This window comes from Nicotiana tomentosiformis, chromosome 3 (genome assembly GCF_000390325.3).
Source record: "Nicotiana tomentosiformis chromosome 3, ASM39032v3, whole genome shotgun sequence".
Taxonomy (NCBI): domain Eukaryota; kingdom Viridiplantae; phylum Streptophyta; class Magnoliopsida; order Solanales; family Solanaceae; genus Nicotiana; species Nicotiana tomentosiformis.
Genome location: NC_090814.1, coordinates 90,227,681 through 90,244,819, shown reverse-complemented (window position 1 = coordinate 90,244,819; position 17,139 = coordinate 90,227,681). Strand labels below are relative to the sequence as shown.

General features: G+C 36.9%; 2 protein-coding genes across 2 annotated transcripts; both read left to right on the top strand.

Moving 5' to 3' along the window:
• Positions 1–2,058: 2,058 nt before the first annotated feature.
• Positions 2,059–2,772, top strand: LOC104102782 (uncharacterized). The gene is made up of 2 exons (XM_009610605.1): positions 2,059–2,229; positions 2,356–2,772. Exons 1-2 carry the CDS (start codon positions 2,059–2,061, stop codon positions 2,770–2,772), a joined length of 588 nt encoding a protein of 195 aa, XP_009608900.1.
• Positions 2,773–4,037: 1,265 nt separating this feature from the next.
• LOC138908154 (uncharacterized) lies at positions 4,038–5,529 on the top strand. Its single transcript, XM_070198800.1, has 3 exons — positions 4,038–4,139; positions 4,601–4,747; positions 4,921–5,529. Exons 1-3 carry the CDS (start codon positions 4,038–4,040, stop codon positions 5,527–5,529), a joined length of 858 nt encoding a protein of 285 aa, XP_070054901.1.
• Positions 5,530–17,139: the final 11,610 nt, after the last annotated feature.

Below are 17,139 nucleotides of genomic sequence, written 5' to 3'. Positions count from 1 at the left end.
AATTCAGATTATCATCTTGTGGTTGTTTCTTTAATTCTAGTTTTAACTTGTGAATTGTTGTAGCTACCAATTCACCCTACTATCTATGCTATTCTTGGGAAAGCCATATTTAGATTAGAGTATAATTAAAGAGAGTTTGTTTCTAAAACCGTGGCTCTGGGAACTATTTCGCGATTAGGATAGGAATATACCTAACAGTCTTGCTTAGTTAAAAACTGTATTATATTCATTCTTGATAGACTCAATACCATAGGAATATAGGATTGATATATTGTGGATAGGCAAGTAGTATTGTGGGAACATGCTACTCATATAAACGATCCGGTCAATTAGCAACCATTGATAATCTATATTAACAAGTGTGGTTATTGAACTTAATAGGATTGATAAACCGACCACAACCCTAGAATCTTCATCTCCTATGAGTAAAATTCAAAACACACGTTTGCATCCCTGATAAATTAGCTAATTACTAGTTCAATATTTGCAAAAGTAGTTTAATAGATAAACAATATTTTTTTATTATTTTGGACAGTTAATTAGTTTTAGTTTGCTTAGTTAATGATTAATCTAAGTCTATGTGGGTTCGACATCCGACTTTCGAGTCACTTTATTATTTGACGACCACGTATACTTGCGTGTACTTGGGAAACCAACAAGTTTTAGGCACTGTTACCAGGGACTTAGTTATTGATTGTTTATTTAAGTTAAGCTTTTATTCGTTATTTGTTCAAATTTTAATGTTTAGTTTTCTTTATTTGTGATAACGCAGGTTCTTCTCTTGAATGTGGAGGAGTAGAAGTGTGAACAACCTCCCTCCTCTTGATCCTGAAATAGAACGAAAACTTCACAGGGTAAGGAGGGAAGTCAAAGCTAAGACTAGAACAGAAGGAGAGTTGGACATCGTAGTTCAACCTCAACCACTTGAGATGGTAGGTAATGAAGAGTGACCAGTGATCGAGGCTACAAGGCCTAATCTTGCTAATATGATGCATGCTATAGTGAAGCTTGATATCACGTGTCACTTTGAGCTCTCGCAGTACATGGTACAACTTATTCAGTGCACATGACAGTATGTGGGTCTATCTCATGAAGATCCGCAACGGCACATTCAGAAGTTTTTGGAAATTACGGATACTTACAATTATCCGAATGTTTCCAAAGACTATGTCACACTGACACTATTTCCCTTTTCACTATTGGGGGAAGCCAAAGAATGGTTGCAGAAGGAGCCCGCAAACTCGATCCACACTTGGGATGATCTAGCACAAAAATTTTTAATCACGTTTTTTCCACTAAGAAGACAAAGTCCCTGAGGAGCCCCATTCTTGGATTTCAACAACGAGATGGCAAGACTCTTCATCAAACTTGGGAAAGATACAAAAAGTTACACAGAGATTGCCAACATCATTGTCAGACTAATGTGGTGTTAGGTCACACTTTTGTTGATGGGTTGGACGAGACATCAAAGATGAAACTTGACTCAGTATGTGGGGGTAGTTGCATGCCAAGACTGTATAGTGAAATTCAGATCCTGCTAAAATATTTCACTGCTAATGATAATAATTGACAATGAGACGGGGAACCACGAAGAACACTTAAACAGAAGGCAACATGTGTAATTGTGCTTTATGATTTCTCAGCCATGAGGGCAGATATAGCGAGATTAGCAAATCAGAAGAATAAATGACAATGCACAAAGCACAACAGATGCAACATGTGCAATGAATGTCTACTTGCTATGAGTTATGTGATGAAGGTCACACAAGTGACATATACCCCATGAATCCTGAATCCATCTACTATGTGGGGCAACAAGCTAGATGGCCGATGAATCAAAATGCTCAATATGGTAACACATACAATTCGAACTTGAGGAATCATCCTAACTTCTCTTGGGGTGGAAATAAGAATAACAGGCCTCAAGTTAATTACAATCAGTCGCCTAAACCCCTACAGCAAGCAGAGGAAAGTTTAACTGACATGATAAAAAAGCTCTTGATAGATAATCAATAGTTGCGCACAGAGTTAAGAAATCTAGAAAGGCAATTTGGGAAAATGGCTAACAATCAGAACACTAGACATGCTGGAGCTCTCCCAAGTGATACAGAGAAAAATTCTCAAGTCAATACAATGACGTTGAGAAATGGGAGAGAGTTGGTAGAAGTCCCTAAGAAGAAAAAGGAGTCGTCTGGGCTCGAAGAAGAAAGAGTGCCAAAACCTGTAAAGGTATATGAGAAAAACAAAACAGAGTCTGAGCATATATCAGAGAGGGTGCCACCCCCTTTTCCTTAAAAATTGAGAAATAAGAATGATGACCACATGTTTCACAAATTTCTAGATATGCTGAAGCAGATACACTTGAACATCCCTTTGGTGGACACGCTCCGTAATGTCCCAAAATATGCATATTATATTAAGGATATAGTGGTAAATAAAATGAGGTTAACTGAGTTTGATACCGTCTCACTTATTGAGGAGTGTACTTCCAAGATTCAACATAAGCTTCCACAAAATCTTAAGGATCTGTGTAGTTTTATCATCCCTGTGAGGCTTGGTGAAATTGATATAGGTAGAGCTTTGTGTGATTTGAGTGCAAGTATCAATATGATTCCATTGTCAGTGTTCAAACAATTGGGCTTAGGAGCTCCAAGACCCACCGTGGTGATACTACAGTTAGCTGATAGATCTTATATTTATCCTGAGGGGGTAATTGAGGACGTCTTGCTGCATATTGGGAAGTTTATTTCCCTGCAGATTTTATCATCCTAGACTATGAAGCTGATGAGTTAGTTCCTATCATCTTGGGACGGCCTCTCTTGGCCACTGGATATGCAATTGTCAAAGTCTGAAAAGGTAAGATGATCATGAGTGTAGACAATGAAGAAGAAATCTTCAATGTATATCTAGCCATTCAGTTGCCTCGTCATTACGAGGACCTTGCCATGATTTATGTGGTGGAGATAAATGAACCAGTCATGGAGACAAGTGCGTTTAAAGAAGATGCACTAGAAAAGGCATTGATGTTTTTCAATCATTTGGAACTTGAAGAAGAGGTTGAGGAGATGTTGCAAATTCTGGATGCATCTTATGAATACACCAATCGGCCCCGCCCCCTAAACCCTCAGTTGAGGAGGCCCCAAAACTGGAACTTAAACCTTTACCATCTCATCTTCATTATGCATAGTTGGGAAGTTCTAACACTTTACCTGTGATTGTTTCTTCTCATTTGTCTAACTTGCAGGAAGAAAAGCTATTAAGGGTGCTGAGGGAGCACAAACATGCCATTGGTTGGACAATGTATGATATAAAGGGTATTAGCCCTGCATTCTGCCTGCACAAAATACTCATGGAGGAGGGATACAAGCCTAGCATGGAATATCAACGCCACCTAAATCCAATCATGAAAGAGGTGGTAAGAAAAGAAGTGATTAGGTGTCTTGACGCATGTGTAGTATTTCGTATCTCCTATAGTAAGTGGGTAAGCCCTGTCCAATGTGTACCTAAAAGGGGGGGAGGGGGTATGACTGTTGTAGTAAATGAACAAAATGGATTAATCCCAACTAGGACGGTGACTGGTTGGTCAATATGCATGGATTACAGGAAGTTGAATAATGCTACACGAAAAGATCACTTCCATCTCCCCTTCATTGATCAAATGCTTGATAGGTTAGCCCGACAGGAATACTATTGTTTCCTTGATGACTATTCGGGGTATAATCAGATTGATATTGCCCCGGAAGATCAATAAAAGGCCATTTTTACATACCCTTATGGCACTTATGCATTTAAGAGAATGCCATTTGAGTTATGTAATGCACCTGCGACTTTTCAAAGGTGTATGATGGCTATTTTTATCGATATGGTGGAACGATTTGTGGAGGTCTTCATGGATGATTTTCTATGTTTGATCCTTCTTTTGATGAATACTTGACCAATATTGCTAAAGTGCTTGCTAGGTGCGAGGAGACTAATCTGGTATTGAATTGGGAAAAGTGCCATTTTATGGTACGTGAGGTATAGTTCTAGGGCACAAGATGTCCAAAGATGGACTGGAAGTTGACAAGCATAAGGTGGAAACAATTGAAAAGTTGCCACCACCAATTTCAGTGAACGAAGTTAGGAGTTTTCTGGGACATGTAGGTTTTTATCACTGATTTATAAAGGATTTCTCAAACATTTCCTCTCATTTGTGCAGGTTATTAGAGAAGGATGTTCCGTTCACGTTTGACGAGCCTTGTCTAAAAGCATTCGAGGAGTGAAAAAGAAGTTAGTGAGTGCACCAATCATAGTGGCTCCTGACTGAAACGAGCCATTCGAGCTGATGTGTGACACTAGTGATGGTGCAATTGGGGCCGTATTGGGCCAGAGGAGGAGCAAAATATTTCACTCCATTTACTACGCAAGCAAGACTCTCACTCCTGCTCAAATAAATTATATTGTGACAGAAAAAGGAGTTGCTTGTTGTAGTGTGGGCGTTCGATAAATTTCAGGCCTATTTGGTTGTCACCAAAGTCATCATCACCATGCATCCATCAGGTATTTGTTCGAAAAGAAAGACGCTAAACCAAGGCTAATCCATTGGGTTTTACTCTTGCAGGAATTTGATGTGTGGGGAATTGATTTTATAGGCCTGTTTCCCTCGTCCAATGGGTTCAAGTACATTTTGGTGGTCGTTGACTATGTGTCTAAGTGGGTGGAGGCCACTCCTCTTCCTACCAATGATGCCAAGGTTGTGGTTAACTTGGTGAAAAAACATATCTTTACAAGATTCGGCACTCCGAGAGTGATGATAAGTGATAGGGGCACCCATTTCTGTAATAAACTATTGGACAATGTCTTAACGAAATACGGGGTCAAACATAAAGTTGCGACCGCCTACCATCCTCAGACTAGTGGATAAGTTGAAGTTCCAAATAGAGAGTAAAGCAGATTCTGGAGAAGACTGTTAGTGCAAGTAGGAAAGATTGGGCTGCAAAGCGTGATGATGCTCTATGGGCATACCAGACCGCCTACAAAACTCTAATCAAAGCCTCCCCTTACAAGCTGGTTTATGGGAAGGCATGCCATTTACCGGTGGAACTTGAGCACAAGGCCTATTGGGCGATAAAGAAGCTGAACTTTGATGTAGAATTAGCGGGTCAAAAACAGTTGATGCAATTGAACGAGCTTGATGAGTTTTGCTTGCGCGCGTATGATAATGCCAAGTTATATAAAGAAAAGACCAAGCGCTGGCATGATAAGAATATCCATAATCGTGAGTTCGAACTGGGCCAATTGGTTCTCTTATTCAATTCGAGGTTGAGACTCTTTCCAGGGAAGCTCAAATCGAGATGGTCGGACCCGTTTGAGGTAGTGAGAGTCACTCCACATGGTGCAATTGAGCTGCGCATCATAGGTGGCGATAGAATGTTCTTAGTGAACGGACAAAGAGCAAAGAACTATTATGAAGGTGACTTTGATCGTCAGAAGTCGAAGGTGTTACTTGCCAATAATTATACAAGATTTTGCATCGTGCCGCGACGTTAAATTAGGCGCTTGTTGGGAGACAACCCAACTTTACTGTTTTTTTTTTATTTTTATTTTTATTATATTATTTTTGCAGTGTCTATTTTTATTTTGTAGGATTATAAGCATAGGAAGCAAAGTCATTGGAAGAGTGCAAAAATGAGCTAGATGGTGAGAACTAAGTGTGGGGTGCTCATACAAAGGACCATGCATGAGGGAAGTCTAAGTAACCCGTGAGCCGCTATTGCTTCAGCCTTTGGCCTTTTAGGGAGTTTCTTGTCCACCCTCGTTATTGTTTTACTTTATTTGTGCATTAGGGATACTGCACTCCTTTAAGTGTGGGGTGGGAGAATTCCTCTAGATAATTATTAGTAGTATGATAGAAAAATGTTAACTTCTTATTTTGATTTTATCTTCTTATTTTTGTTTTCATAGTTTAGTAGTATTTTAGTAGCTCCTATTTTTTTTAAATAAGAAAAATAAAAAACAAATCGAAAAAAAAAGTGAGAAATATTGGACTTTTCCCGACGATGGATCTCCTAGACGGTTTTCTTGAGGGATTAAAGTCTAAACAAAAATCCAAAAATATGTCTTTTAGTTTCCTTTAGGTAGTAAAAATCCTCCGTAATTTTTCTTTATACCTCGGTTCTTTTTCATGGGATGTAGTTTGAACCGGGTGGTAGTTTTTTCTTTTATTTTATTTTTTAGAGTAGGACTTAGGAAAAAATGGAGGAAGAAAGATGAAATTACTAGGCGCCCTTGACTTGTTTGATAGTAGCATATTAGGTTTTGGCATGTGTAGTATCTTCCCTATATGCTAAAACTGCTTATGATGCCTTGGTTATTTGGATAGCATGTTTTGTGACGCCTATGTCTCATTTTCTTGACTTATGTTCACTTTGTGCTTAATGATTAATATTTTGTGGCTCCGTAAATATTTGCATTAGTTTGAGAGTCGGAATGAGACCGTCCTTAGTGAATCATGTGCCATGTATTTTTGTAGTCCATGTCATTGTACTTGTGTCTTGAACTTGCCTCGTATGTGAGTCGAAGCGAATGTTTAGGTGAGGTTCGGTTTGAAAAATGATTTTAGGCTTTCTTTGATCTTTTCGAGCTTTATTACTATCACAAATAAAATATATTCCTAGTTAACCATTTTGAACCACTTGTGATAGCTTTATTGCTATCACAAATAAAATAAGCCTATACTCTTTTTATTCTTAATTGGCGTTGTTTTGATCCTTTTACCTCTTAAAGCACTTTAATAGTGAGATGGGCGCTAAAAGAAGTAAGGAGGGAATTTGGGTGGCTTTCGAGTGGAACCAATAAAAGGAAGAAAGCTGCACTTGTTTTGTAAAGAATACACCACTAGCGAAAATTGTAAAAAAAAAAAAATCTGAAAAAAGAGAAGGAAAAACTTAGTTGAATAAATTGATATCTTATTCTTGCTAGTGGGTATGAATTAAAGTAGTGCTTAAAAAAAGAGCGAACGTTGTTAGGGATGATTTTAGTTAGGAAATTAAAATTGGGATTGAAGAATTTGCGCTTGCAGTTGATTATGTGACGTGTTAAAGTGCTTAGGAGGGTTAAGCATTATTTCTAAATATATCATTCCCGTCCCTTAGCCCACATTAGAACCATAAAAAAGTCCTAATTAATTTTAGACCAAGTGAGCCTACATCAGTAGAGATTTTCATTAAGGGCAATCCTATGGTACCAATTGCATGTATGTGACTTCTTTTGTGAGAGTGAGTGATATTCTTTGATATATATATGAGTCCTTCAAATATATTCGAGCATTTGATTTAAGTGTGTGGATTCAACTTACTCTTTCATTCTTGTTGTGAGGGCACATGGTTTCATGAGGGATAGGTAACGTTATTAGACTTCTCTAGGATATTGAGCGTTCAAGCCACGAGTGCATTGTGACATTAAGTCAGTTTTTGAGGCTAGGATTGTCAGGAGCATGTTGTCTTCGTTGTGATTATTTCTTTTGAAGAATGGAATGAGTTATAGGAAGTATGTATGTGATTGCATATGCTCTAGCTTAATTGTTGCTATCAACCATGGCCATTGGTGTAGTGTGCATCGATTGGGTAAATATAAAGTGCTCCAATATAGAGTAAATTGTTGGTTGCTTCGAGGACGAGCAACATTTAAGTGTGGGGTAGTGATGTTTGGCTATAATTATATATTTTTAGTGCATTACTTACCTTATATTTAGGTGGTTTAATATTATATTGTATTATATGTGTACTTAATTGAGTTTATTTTATGTATAAGTACTTTGAAGATGAAATTGGGAGTGAATTAGAGATTTTATGTGTATTTTATACACTATAAGAATGGGTTCATAATTATTTAATTATTGGACAATGAAGTTTAGTATTATAAATGAAGACAAAAGAAAGACAATTGCAAATTGAAAAAGAAAGGAAAAGAACGAGAAATTAAGGAATGCAAAGTTTGGCAGCTAAGCACAAAGTGAATCAAACTCAAGCAGAAGTCAAGCGAAGCGAGGCAATTTTCTCGCGTTTAAGCTCGCGTTGCGCAGTCTAGCATGAGATGCTTCACGTGTTCCGCGTGGCGACGCGTTGTGAGGGCACATGATTTCATGAGGGATAGATAACGTTAAGGAATACTTCATCTTTTCTTTGTAATTTGTTTATCCAAAATATTTGGGAAATTTTTACTAAGAACATGAGTGGCTAAGCACTCTAGTTTCTAGGGTTATGGTTGACATGATTATTGATGTTTATTAATTACATCTTCATTAATTCGGATTATCATCTTAATTCTAGTTTTAACTTGTGAATTGTTGTAACTACCAATTCACCCTACTATCTATGCTATGCTTGGGAAAGCCATGTTTAGATTAGAATAGAATTAACGAGAACTTGTTTCTAAACCCGTGGCTTAGGGAACGATTTCGCGGTTAGGATAGGAATATACCTAATAGTCTTGCTTAGTATAAAACCATATTATATCCGTTCATGGTAGACTCAAAACCATAGGAATATAGGATTGAAATATTGTGGATATACGAGTAGTATTGTGGGAACATGCTACTCATATAAACGATCCGGTCAATTAGCAACCATTGATAATCTGGATTAACAAGTGTGATTATGGAACTTAATAGGATTGATAAACCGACCACAACCATGGAATCTTCATCTCCTCTAAGTAAAATCCAAAACACACGTATGCATCCCCGATAAATTAGCTAATTACTTGTTCAATATTTGCAAAAGTAGTTTAGTAGATAAATAATATTTTTGATTATCTTGGATAGTTAATTAATTTTAGTTTACTTAGTTAACGATTAATCTAAGTCTCTGTGGGTTCGACATCCGACTTTTGAGTCACTTTATTACTTGACGGCCACGTATACTTGCGTGTACTTGGGGAACCAACAATCACCCCACAAATATCGTCAATAATAATGCCCCCAGGCCATTACATGTCATCATAATTTATTCCCAGACATTACCACCTTGTCGCCACGTGCAAAACAATGAATTAAATGCCCGCCTTGTCTCGCCGCACGCGCATAACAATATTCCACATTGTCTCGTCACATGCGCAAATCCACATATATAACCCGCTTTATTACGTCGCATATGCAAATATCAATAATAATTATAGTACGGACAACTCAGTACGAACACCCCGACAATTCTCTCAATAATACCGCATGTGCCAAAAATATAATAGCACAATATATGGTGTTTCACCACATGTGCCCATATGCCACAACTTTTCCTTGAAACAATTTTAATACCACACACACGCATAGCCCTCAGCTCAACAACACTGAGTACAACAATAATCAACAACAATAATACGAGAGTACGGCAAGTAAATCAACACAAGAACTATAAACACACAAATAAACGGAAGAACGAGCTCACAATGAAAGACACAACAGGTAATAATGGTTTCAACGAGAATAGCTCAACGAGGGGAGAGATAATGTATAACAATGATTTCACATAAGTACAACTCGACGATAAGAGAGATAGCATGAATCATTGATTCCAAATAAGGATAAGTCAACAATAAAAGGGGTAACAAAACTTCAGTTAAGATTAAGCAATTATGGAAGAGATAATAATAACTTCAATTAAGTTTAAGCATTTACAGAAAAGACATCAATAACTTTAATTTAGATTAAGCAATTACGAAAAAGACATCAATAACTTCAATTAAGGCTAACAATCACGGAAAAGACAACATGGTAATAAAGAGGCGACAACTTCAATTAAGGCACATCAGGGTTTATTGGCAACAAGGATAGAACATGAATCGATCAACTCCAAATAAGACACGTAAGGGTGAATTTAGTAAGTGGAGTATTTAACATGATGAGACAATTTCATTTTTAATGGACATAAGAACCAAAGAGCCCAAAACGGTCAAATTCTCATAAATAAGTCCGAGTACATACTCGTCACCTCACGTACACGGCCTTCACATGACACAATTAACACAAATGACTCAAATCCTAAGGGGTAGTTCCCCCACATAGAGTTAGCCAAGATACTTACTTCAAAGAAGCTAGACTAGGGATGGCAAGTGGGCTGGGTCGGGCCCTTAACTGGCCAAATAGGCCGGTCTCGTGGGCAACGGTCCCGGTTCTAAATGGTCCCGGGCTAAACAGTCTTTTTGTAGGAATCGGCCCGGGACCTGGCCCATAAATTTATGGTCCCGGGCTAAACAGAACGGGCCCGCGGGCTAAGTGGGCTAAGTGGGCTAAGTGGGCCCAACAACTAAGTAATAATTTTTTTAAAAAAATTAAATAGAAATTAGAGACAAAAAGATGTTAAAAAAATATCTAAGGCAATGCCTTGTAAATTTATTATAGAATTATGATAAAAAAAATTTAATTCAAATTTAAAGACAAAAATATTGTAAAAAGATGTTAAAAGCAATGCGTTGTACTTTTATTATAGCAATAAAAAATATGACAATATCTTTCTTAGTCTTCCTCTTCCTATGCAATGAGCACAACAAGGTGCTAATACCATCATTGAGAAGAAACAGTAACTAATCAAGATATGTCAAAATACAAGTTACATAATACATACTAATTTTTATTCATACAAGTTATATGCTATCTCTTACAAACTTCATAAATCCTTCAAAGTTCGGAGGAAGTTCCGTTGGTGGTGGCGGAAAAGTAGCTTGGTCATCGCCGCTTCTATTGTCGGACGAAGCAGCATCCTCAGGTTGGGTTAACATCAGGAGCAGGACTAGTGGGTTAAAATTTATTATCGTTGAAGACTTCAATTCACCAACTTCACAAATGTTTCACAAATTATAACAACTTCAATATTGTTTTACTATTTTTGGAATAAAGTAAGCAATAGTAGCAAGTATAGAAGAAAATTAGAGACAGATTGTAATAGATTGATATTGATGTTGTAAGAAAATAAAAGAATGAGAAGGTATTTATAGTTAAAAATAGGGAAAAAGTATAAAAAGTTTGGAGTTAAAACTAAGTTGGGGGGTTAAATGTCTATTTTTTAAAGCCCAACGGCTCTTTTTTTAAATAGCCAAACGACTAGTTTTAAAAAAATATATATTGGGCCCGTTTGGCCCGCCAAGGGACCGGGACTATGCAAGAACCGACCCACGAGCCCGACCCAAACCCACATCTAACGGTCCTACCAGTCTCGGCCTATTTGCCACCCTTAAGCTAGACCAATATTCTAAAATGGTCTTTTGGTGTGAAACAACCTCCAGACGGATTAAATCGAGCCAAAATAACTTAATATCATAAATAAAAGCCATAAGAAACAATTTTGAATAACAAAAGTTTCGATCTTAAAAGAAAATAAACAGTTAACTCAAAACGTCAACCCCGGGACCATGTCTCGGAATCCAACAAAAGTTACAAAATCCGAACACTCATTCAACTACGAGTCCAACCATACCAAATTACTCAAATTTGATCAAAACTTGCCCTTCAAATCCTCAAATTAAAGTCTTGGAAGTTTCTACAATTTTTTCCAATTTCTCAACCCAAAACACTAATTAAATGATGAAAACAATGATATATTCAGGTAATTTAACCAAATCCGAGTTAGAATCACTTACCCCAATCACTCCCTTGAAAATCTCTCTAAGAATCATCTCAATCTGAGCTCCCAAAATCAAATTGTGAAATATAACTCAACCCTCGTTTTTGAAACTTATATTCTTCCCACTGAATTATACATCGCGATCGCAGAACATCCATCGCGAAGAGCAAAAATCTTCAGCTGCCAAAACGTGCTTTGCGAACGCGACATAAAGGTTGCGAATGCGGTGACCAAGTTCTTCAGACACTACGCGAACGCGTCTGTGTACTCGCGAACACGAAGAGAAACAATGTCTGGTGCCTTCCCGCCTTATCTCTGCGCGATCGCGGACCACTGTATGAGAACGCAAAGACAAAAGTCTTCCAATCCTTTGCGAACGCGAGCTCCTAATCGCGAACGTGAAGAACAATACTATCTGCCTCCAAATTACAGTACGCGAACACGATGCAATTGACCCGAATGCGATGAAGAAAAAACAGATATCAGAACTAGCATTTCAAAACATGAGAAAATTGTCTGTAGTTCATCTGGAACACACCCGAGGCCTCCGGGACCCAGTCAAAATGTACCAACAAGTTCCATAACTACTCGAGATCTAAAATCACATCAAACAATATCAAAACTACAAATTGCACCACAAATCGAACTTAATGAACTTATGAACTTTCAAATTCTACAACTCGTGCCAAAACATATCAAATCAACACGGAATGATATCAAATTTTGTATGCAAGTCCCAAATGACATAACAGAGCTAATCCAACTCTCTAAATCGCAATCCGAACCCGATATCAACAAATTCAACTTACGGTCAAACCTCCCAATCTTCAAATCTTCAACTTTTTCAATTTTTGCCAAATTGCACCAACCTAATCTACGAACCTCCAAATCTAAATCTGGACACTCGCCTAAGTCCAAAATCACCATACGAAATTATTGGAATCATCAAAATACCATTCCGGAGTCGTCCATACAAAAGTCAAACTCCTGTCAACTCTTATCGCTTAAGCTTCTTAAACAAGAATCACCCTTCCAAACCAATCCTGAATCATCCGAAAATCGAACTCGACCACATATGCAAGTCATAATACATAATACGAAGTTTCTCGAGACCTTAAGCCACCAAACGGGACGCTAATTCTCAAAACGACCGATCGAGTCGTTACAGTTATGACATTATATTTATAAATATTAATTTATTTTATCAAACATGCATTCCATGATACTCTTACAAAACGTATGGTTTTAGTTTTTATAATTAATTAAACTAAATGTTATTAATTTGAAATATATATATCAATTATTTTTATAATATTAGTTATAAATATATGATTACTAATTAGTGTATGTATATTCAAGAAAAAATATGCATCTTAAATACCAAATCTAATATCTTTTATACTTATAAAAAATTATTTATAGGCATATATTTATTTTCTTACTAACATTTAAGTTTTGATAATTATTTTATTTAAAATTTAATCTAACTGTGTAATTATACTTGTACAACCAAACAACATGTTTGTAATTATACTGTAATTACATTATGACAAACAAACAGGTCATCATAATTACTAGGTTGTGTAATTACAATCCTAATAATTACACCAATTCTAATTATCGGTTGGCTTTCCAAACCGACCCTAAAAGGATCATTTTATCTGTTGGCAAAGATTTTTAAAGGTTGAAGATTGAGAATGAAATCTTGGGGACAAAAGAAAAGAAGATTGAGAATGCAAAAAAATAAAAATAAAAAATTGCATGGTTTTTCGATGAAGCCTTCTAAGAAAATTCAATTAATTTCTCTCTACGGCGCCGATGACAATTCTTTCTCATACGCACTAATTAACATGACTATTACTCGCATCATGATCCATGTAAAAATATGCATAACATTGAAATTTTATATTTTCTCATTATTAATCTTATTCATTTGTGTTTATAGCAAATTTATGTCAATCTAGTAAAAATATAAATGAAATAGTCGCTAATGTTATAAGGATCGTCATATTGCTTTGAATCAAGCATTGCATCGTATAATACTAAAATAATTTGTACAAACAACGTGATGTAATTAACCCAAGTAAATAAAGAGACTGAGCACATTTTCTGTCATATCATCATTCAAGAATGTATTTATACCATTTCAAAAAAGTTCAGCGAGTAATAGGACCCCATAAAAATTGAGTGTCTAATTGAAATCAGCCTGAGGGTACTTGCGCCTTTTCCGCATTGAAGAGATTACATGTCTCATTGAGCAGGCCATGATGGTTTATATTGTTTCCCAGAAACCAAAATGTTAAAAGGGGTCAAGTTATATTTATTCCAAATTCTAAATCAATAAATAGGTTGTGTATTTTTCTTCTTTTAATGTTTTAATGGGTATATGAAGGGGTGTCAATGGTTCGGTTCGGCCGATTATTTTACAAAATTTGTACCATACCAATTTTTTGGTTATTTTATTATGTATAACCAAAATTAGACTTTTTGAAACCGTCCCAATCATGTCGGTTTCTCTTCGGTATCGGTACGGTTCGGTTAATTTTCGGTATTTTTTTTAAATGTTAGGTAAAAATCACTAGTAAAAGTAGAATGCAATAACATACATACTTTTATAGGACTTCGCAAAACGCTCTAGACATTTTTACTGTTTTGAAGGGCGATGAATTAAGAAAACATGAAAGATGATCATAGTATTAGATCCATCAACTATTCTACAGCAGCATAAAAGAAACTAAGCAAAGACAAAAAAAAATAATATAAATCACACGAATGAAAATATATTAACCAAGTTGGGATTAAAGAATAAAGTATATGAAAGATTAAATATTCAAAAATATAAATTTAAATCATACGAAAAGAAACATATTCAATACATTGCAGTTTGCTACTCATAATCGCTAGAATACTTTGTGTCTTGCTAGCGAATATGCTGAAAATAATGTAGTTTCAATAGAAGTAGCATAATAGTTTTGAGAATTAGGATTTTGAGTTTAATTACTCGTTGGCTTTTAACAATTTCTATAATTCCAATGCCAAAAAAAAAATTAATGCTTTATTATTTTTAAACTTAATATATAAATATATTTTCTACATGTAAATTTATTCGGTACGGTTCGGTATTTTTTCGATTTATTTTCATAAAATAAAAAACCTACCCTAATTATCGGTACGGTTATAAATTTATATAAAAACCTATGGTTTATTAAAAGAAACCTAAAATCGGTTCGGTACGGTACGATTCGATCGATTTGGTCGGTTTTTAAATATCCATTGACACCCCTACGTATATCTCTCAATATAGAACAGAAAACGATCTAACTACAAAGAAAACAAATTCAGATTTATCCTATGACAAAATATTTTCTATAAATTCAGAAAATAATCTAACCGCAAATAAATAAATAATTAGGCACGCCAGCTTTGTACACTTTGTGCCGCATGAGCCACAGCTTCTATAAATTCACAGATGATTAATATCAAATATGTATACAGTCGAAATAGATTTCGGCCTCCGTACGTTTGATCGAGTTCGAATGGTAAGCGATCGAAGTGAGAGCTCGAGACGGGTTCCGAGGATAGTACAAACAAGCCTCGAGCTCCAAGACCGATCGAGGAATTAGCTCAGTATCATTATCGAGCCGATGACTGAATCGAACCGCACGGAAATGTGAAGGTTGTCGGAGATGCACAGACCGATTGATACTCACCCCGAATATCGAACTCGAACCAAGGCCGAGGGTTCGACCCAATACCGAGCTCGAACCAGTATCGAGTTCGCGGACAAGAGCCGTTGCGACCACACTAGGGGAGAGAATCTTGGTAGGAATCGAGGAAGAGACAATTCATCATTGGTTCTCCACTATATATTTTTTATTATAAATAAAGTAAGACCCCTATACTATAAATGAGAGAATCCTTGTAAGCACGGGGAATAGGGACACATTGTAACAAAAAGGTTTCTTCTTATATTGAAAGATATCCCCTTATCTTTATTTCACTTTATCTTATTCGTTCTTCTTGCTCACTATTCTCATTCTCATAGTCAAGAATACACGTATTTCTATTTCTCTATACGATTTGTATCGAATTATATCACATATCCTTAGAAGCATACACAAATTTAACTCTATTCAATTTTTTGGGTAAACAGTTTGGCGCCCACCGTGGGGCTAAGGGTAACGGTGGTTGTTTGATACAAATCTGTAATACACACAAGTTTACAACCTCAAATCAGTAATGGAAAACCCTCGATTGATGGCTTTACCTATCGACCATAAAGCCGGCCTTCAAGACGAAACCAACAACTTGATACACAGGGCCGGAAGGCCATTTAACGATGTCACTGAAGCTCAAGTCGAAGTACCTGAAATCTGAGTCTAAGTACCGCTGGATGTCAATTCACAAGTGGCTCTTCAGGCGAATTAACGTTCCGAACCAGGAAAAAGCATTCAGGGCGGAACTCGATCCGTAGCTCGAGACACCCATAACGTGGAGGAGATCGGAGTCAACTTACGGATGATCTTCGAGATGTTACAAGCCCAGCAAATAGCGATAGCTCAGTTGCAGAGTCAAACTCAGGTGCAAAGCAGGTTAGAGCCCAATCCGCTTCGAGAAATTACCTACAGAACGGAGCCAGCCATAGTGGAGTCAAATGCGTAAGAATAGGAGACTACTCCCGAAATTGCTAAATTGCTCGAGGAACTCACAAAGTGAGTCGAAGCTAACGATAAAAAAGTAGAAACATATAACTCTAGGGTCGATCAGATCCCGGGAGCTCCACCAATTATAAAAGGGTTGGATTCCAAAATATTCGTGCAAAAACCTTTTCCCTCGAGTGCGGCCCCAAAACCAATCCCCAAGAAATTCCGTATGCCCGAAATTCCCAAATATAACGGAACGACCGACCCCAACGAGCATCTCACTTCTTACACGTGTGCCATCAAGGGCAATGATTTGTAAGATGATGAGATCGAATCCGTATTATTAAAAATATTCGGTGAAACCCTGTCAAATGGGGCAATGGTATAGTATCATAATTTACCATCTAACTCTATTGATTCTTTTGCTATGCTTGCAGATTGCTTCGTAAAAGAATATGCCGGAGCCATAAAGGCCGAAACCAGAAAGTCGAACTTGTTCAAGGTAATACAAAAGGATAACGAGATGTTAAGGGAGTTCGTATCTCGTTTTCAAATGGAACGAATGGATCTTCCACCAGTAACAGATGATTGGGCTGTTCAAGCTTTCACTCAAGGTCTGAACGAGCGAAGCTCGATGGCTTCACGGCAGCTGAAGCATAATCTGACCGAGTACCTAGCTATTACTTGGACCGATGTGCACAATCGATATCAATCCAAAATAAGAGTCGAAGATGACCAGTTGATTTCTAGGTCTAAAAGAACTACCAAGCAAAAGTCTACCAGAGATCGATACCGACCATATAGTAGAAATCCCCCAAGCCCAGTCTGATAAAATGGCAATCAACTACCAAGCAATTGGAACGTGTAATGCCTAAAATGATACTAGTATTGAGTATCCGAGG

What these genes read in the sequence shown, in the direction of transcription:
- LOC104102782 (XM_009610605.1), top strand. Translation starts at nt 2,059, where the DNA reads ATGGCTAACAATCAGAACACTAGACATGCTGGAGCTCTCCCAAGTGAT. An exon ending in GAGTGCCAAAACCTGTAAAG is followed by an intron (nt 2,230 to 2,355) that starts GTATATGAGAAA and finishes ATGCTGAAGCAG; the next exon opens with ATACACTTGAACATCCCTTT.
- LOC138908154 (XM_070198800.1), top strand. Translation starts at nt 4,038, where the DNA reads ATGTCCAAAGATGGACTGGAAGTTGACAAGCATAAGGTGGAAACAATT. An exon ending in TTAGGAGTTTTCTGGGACAT is followed by an intron (nt 4,140 to 4,600) that starts GTAGGTTTTTAT and finishes TTACTCTTGCAG; the next exon opens with GAATTTGATGTGTGGGGAAT. An exon ending in CCAAGGTTGTGGTTAACTTG is followed by an intron (nt 4,748 to 4,920) that starts GTGAAAAAACAT and finishes AGTTCCAAATAG; the next exon opens with AGAGTAAAGCAGATTCTGGA.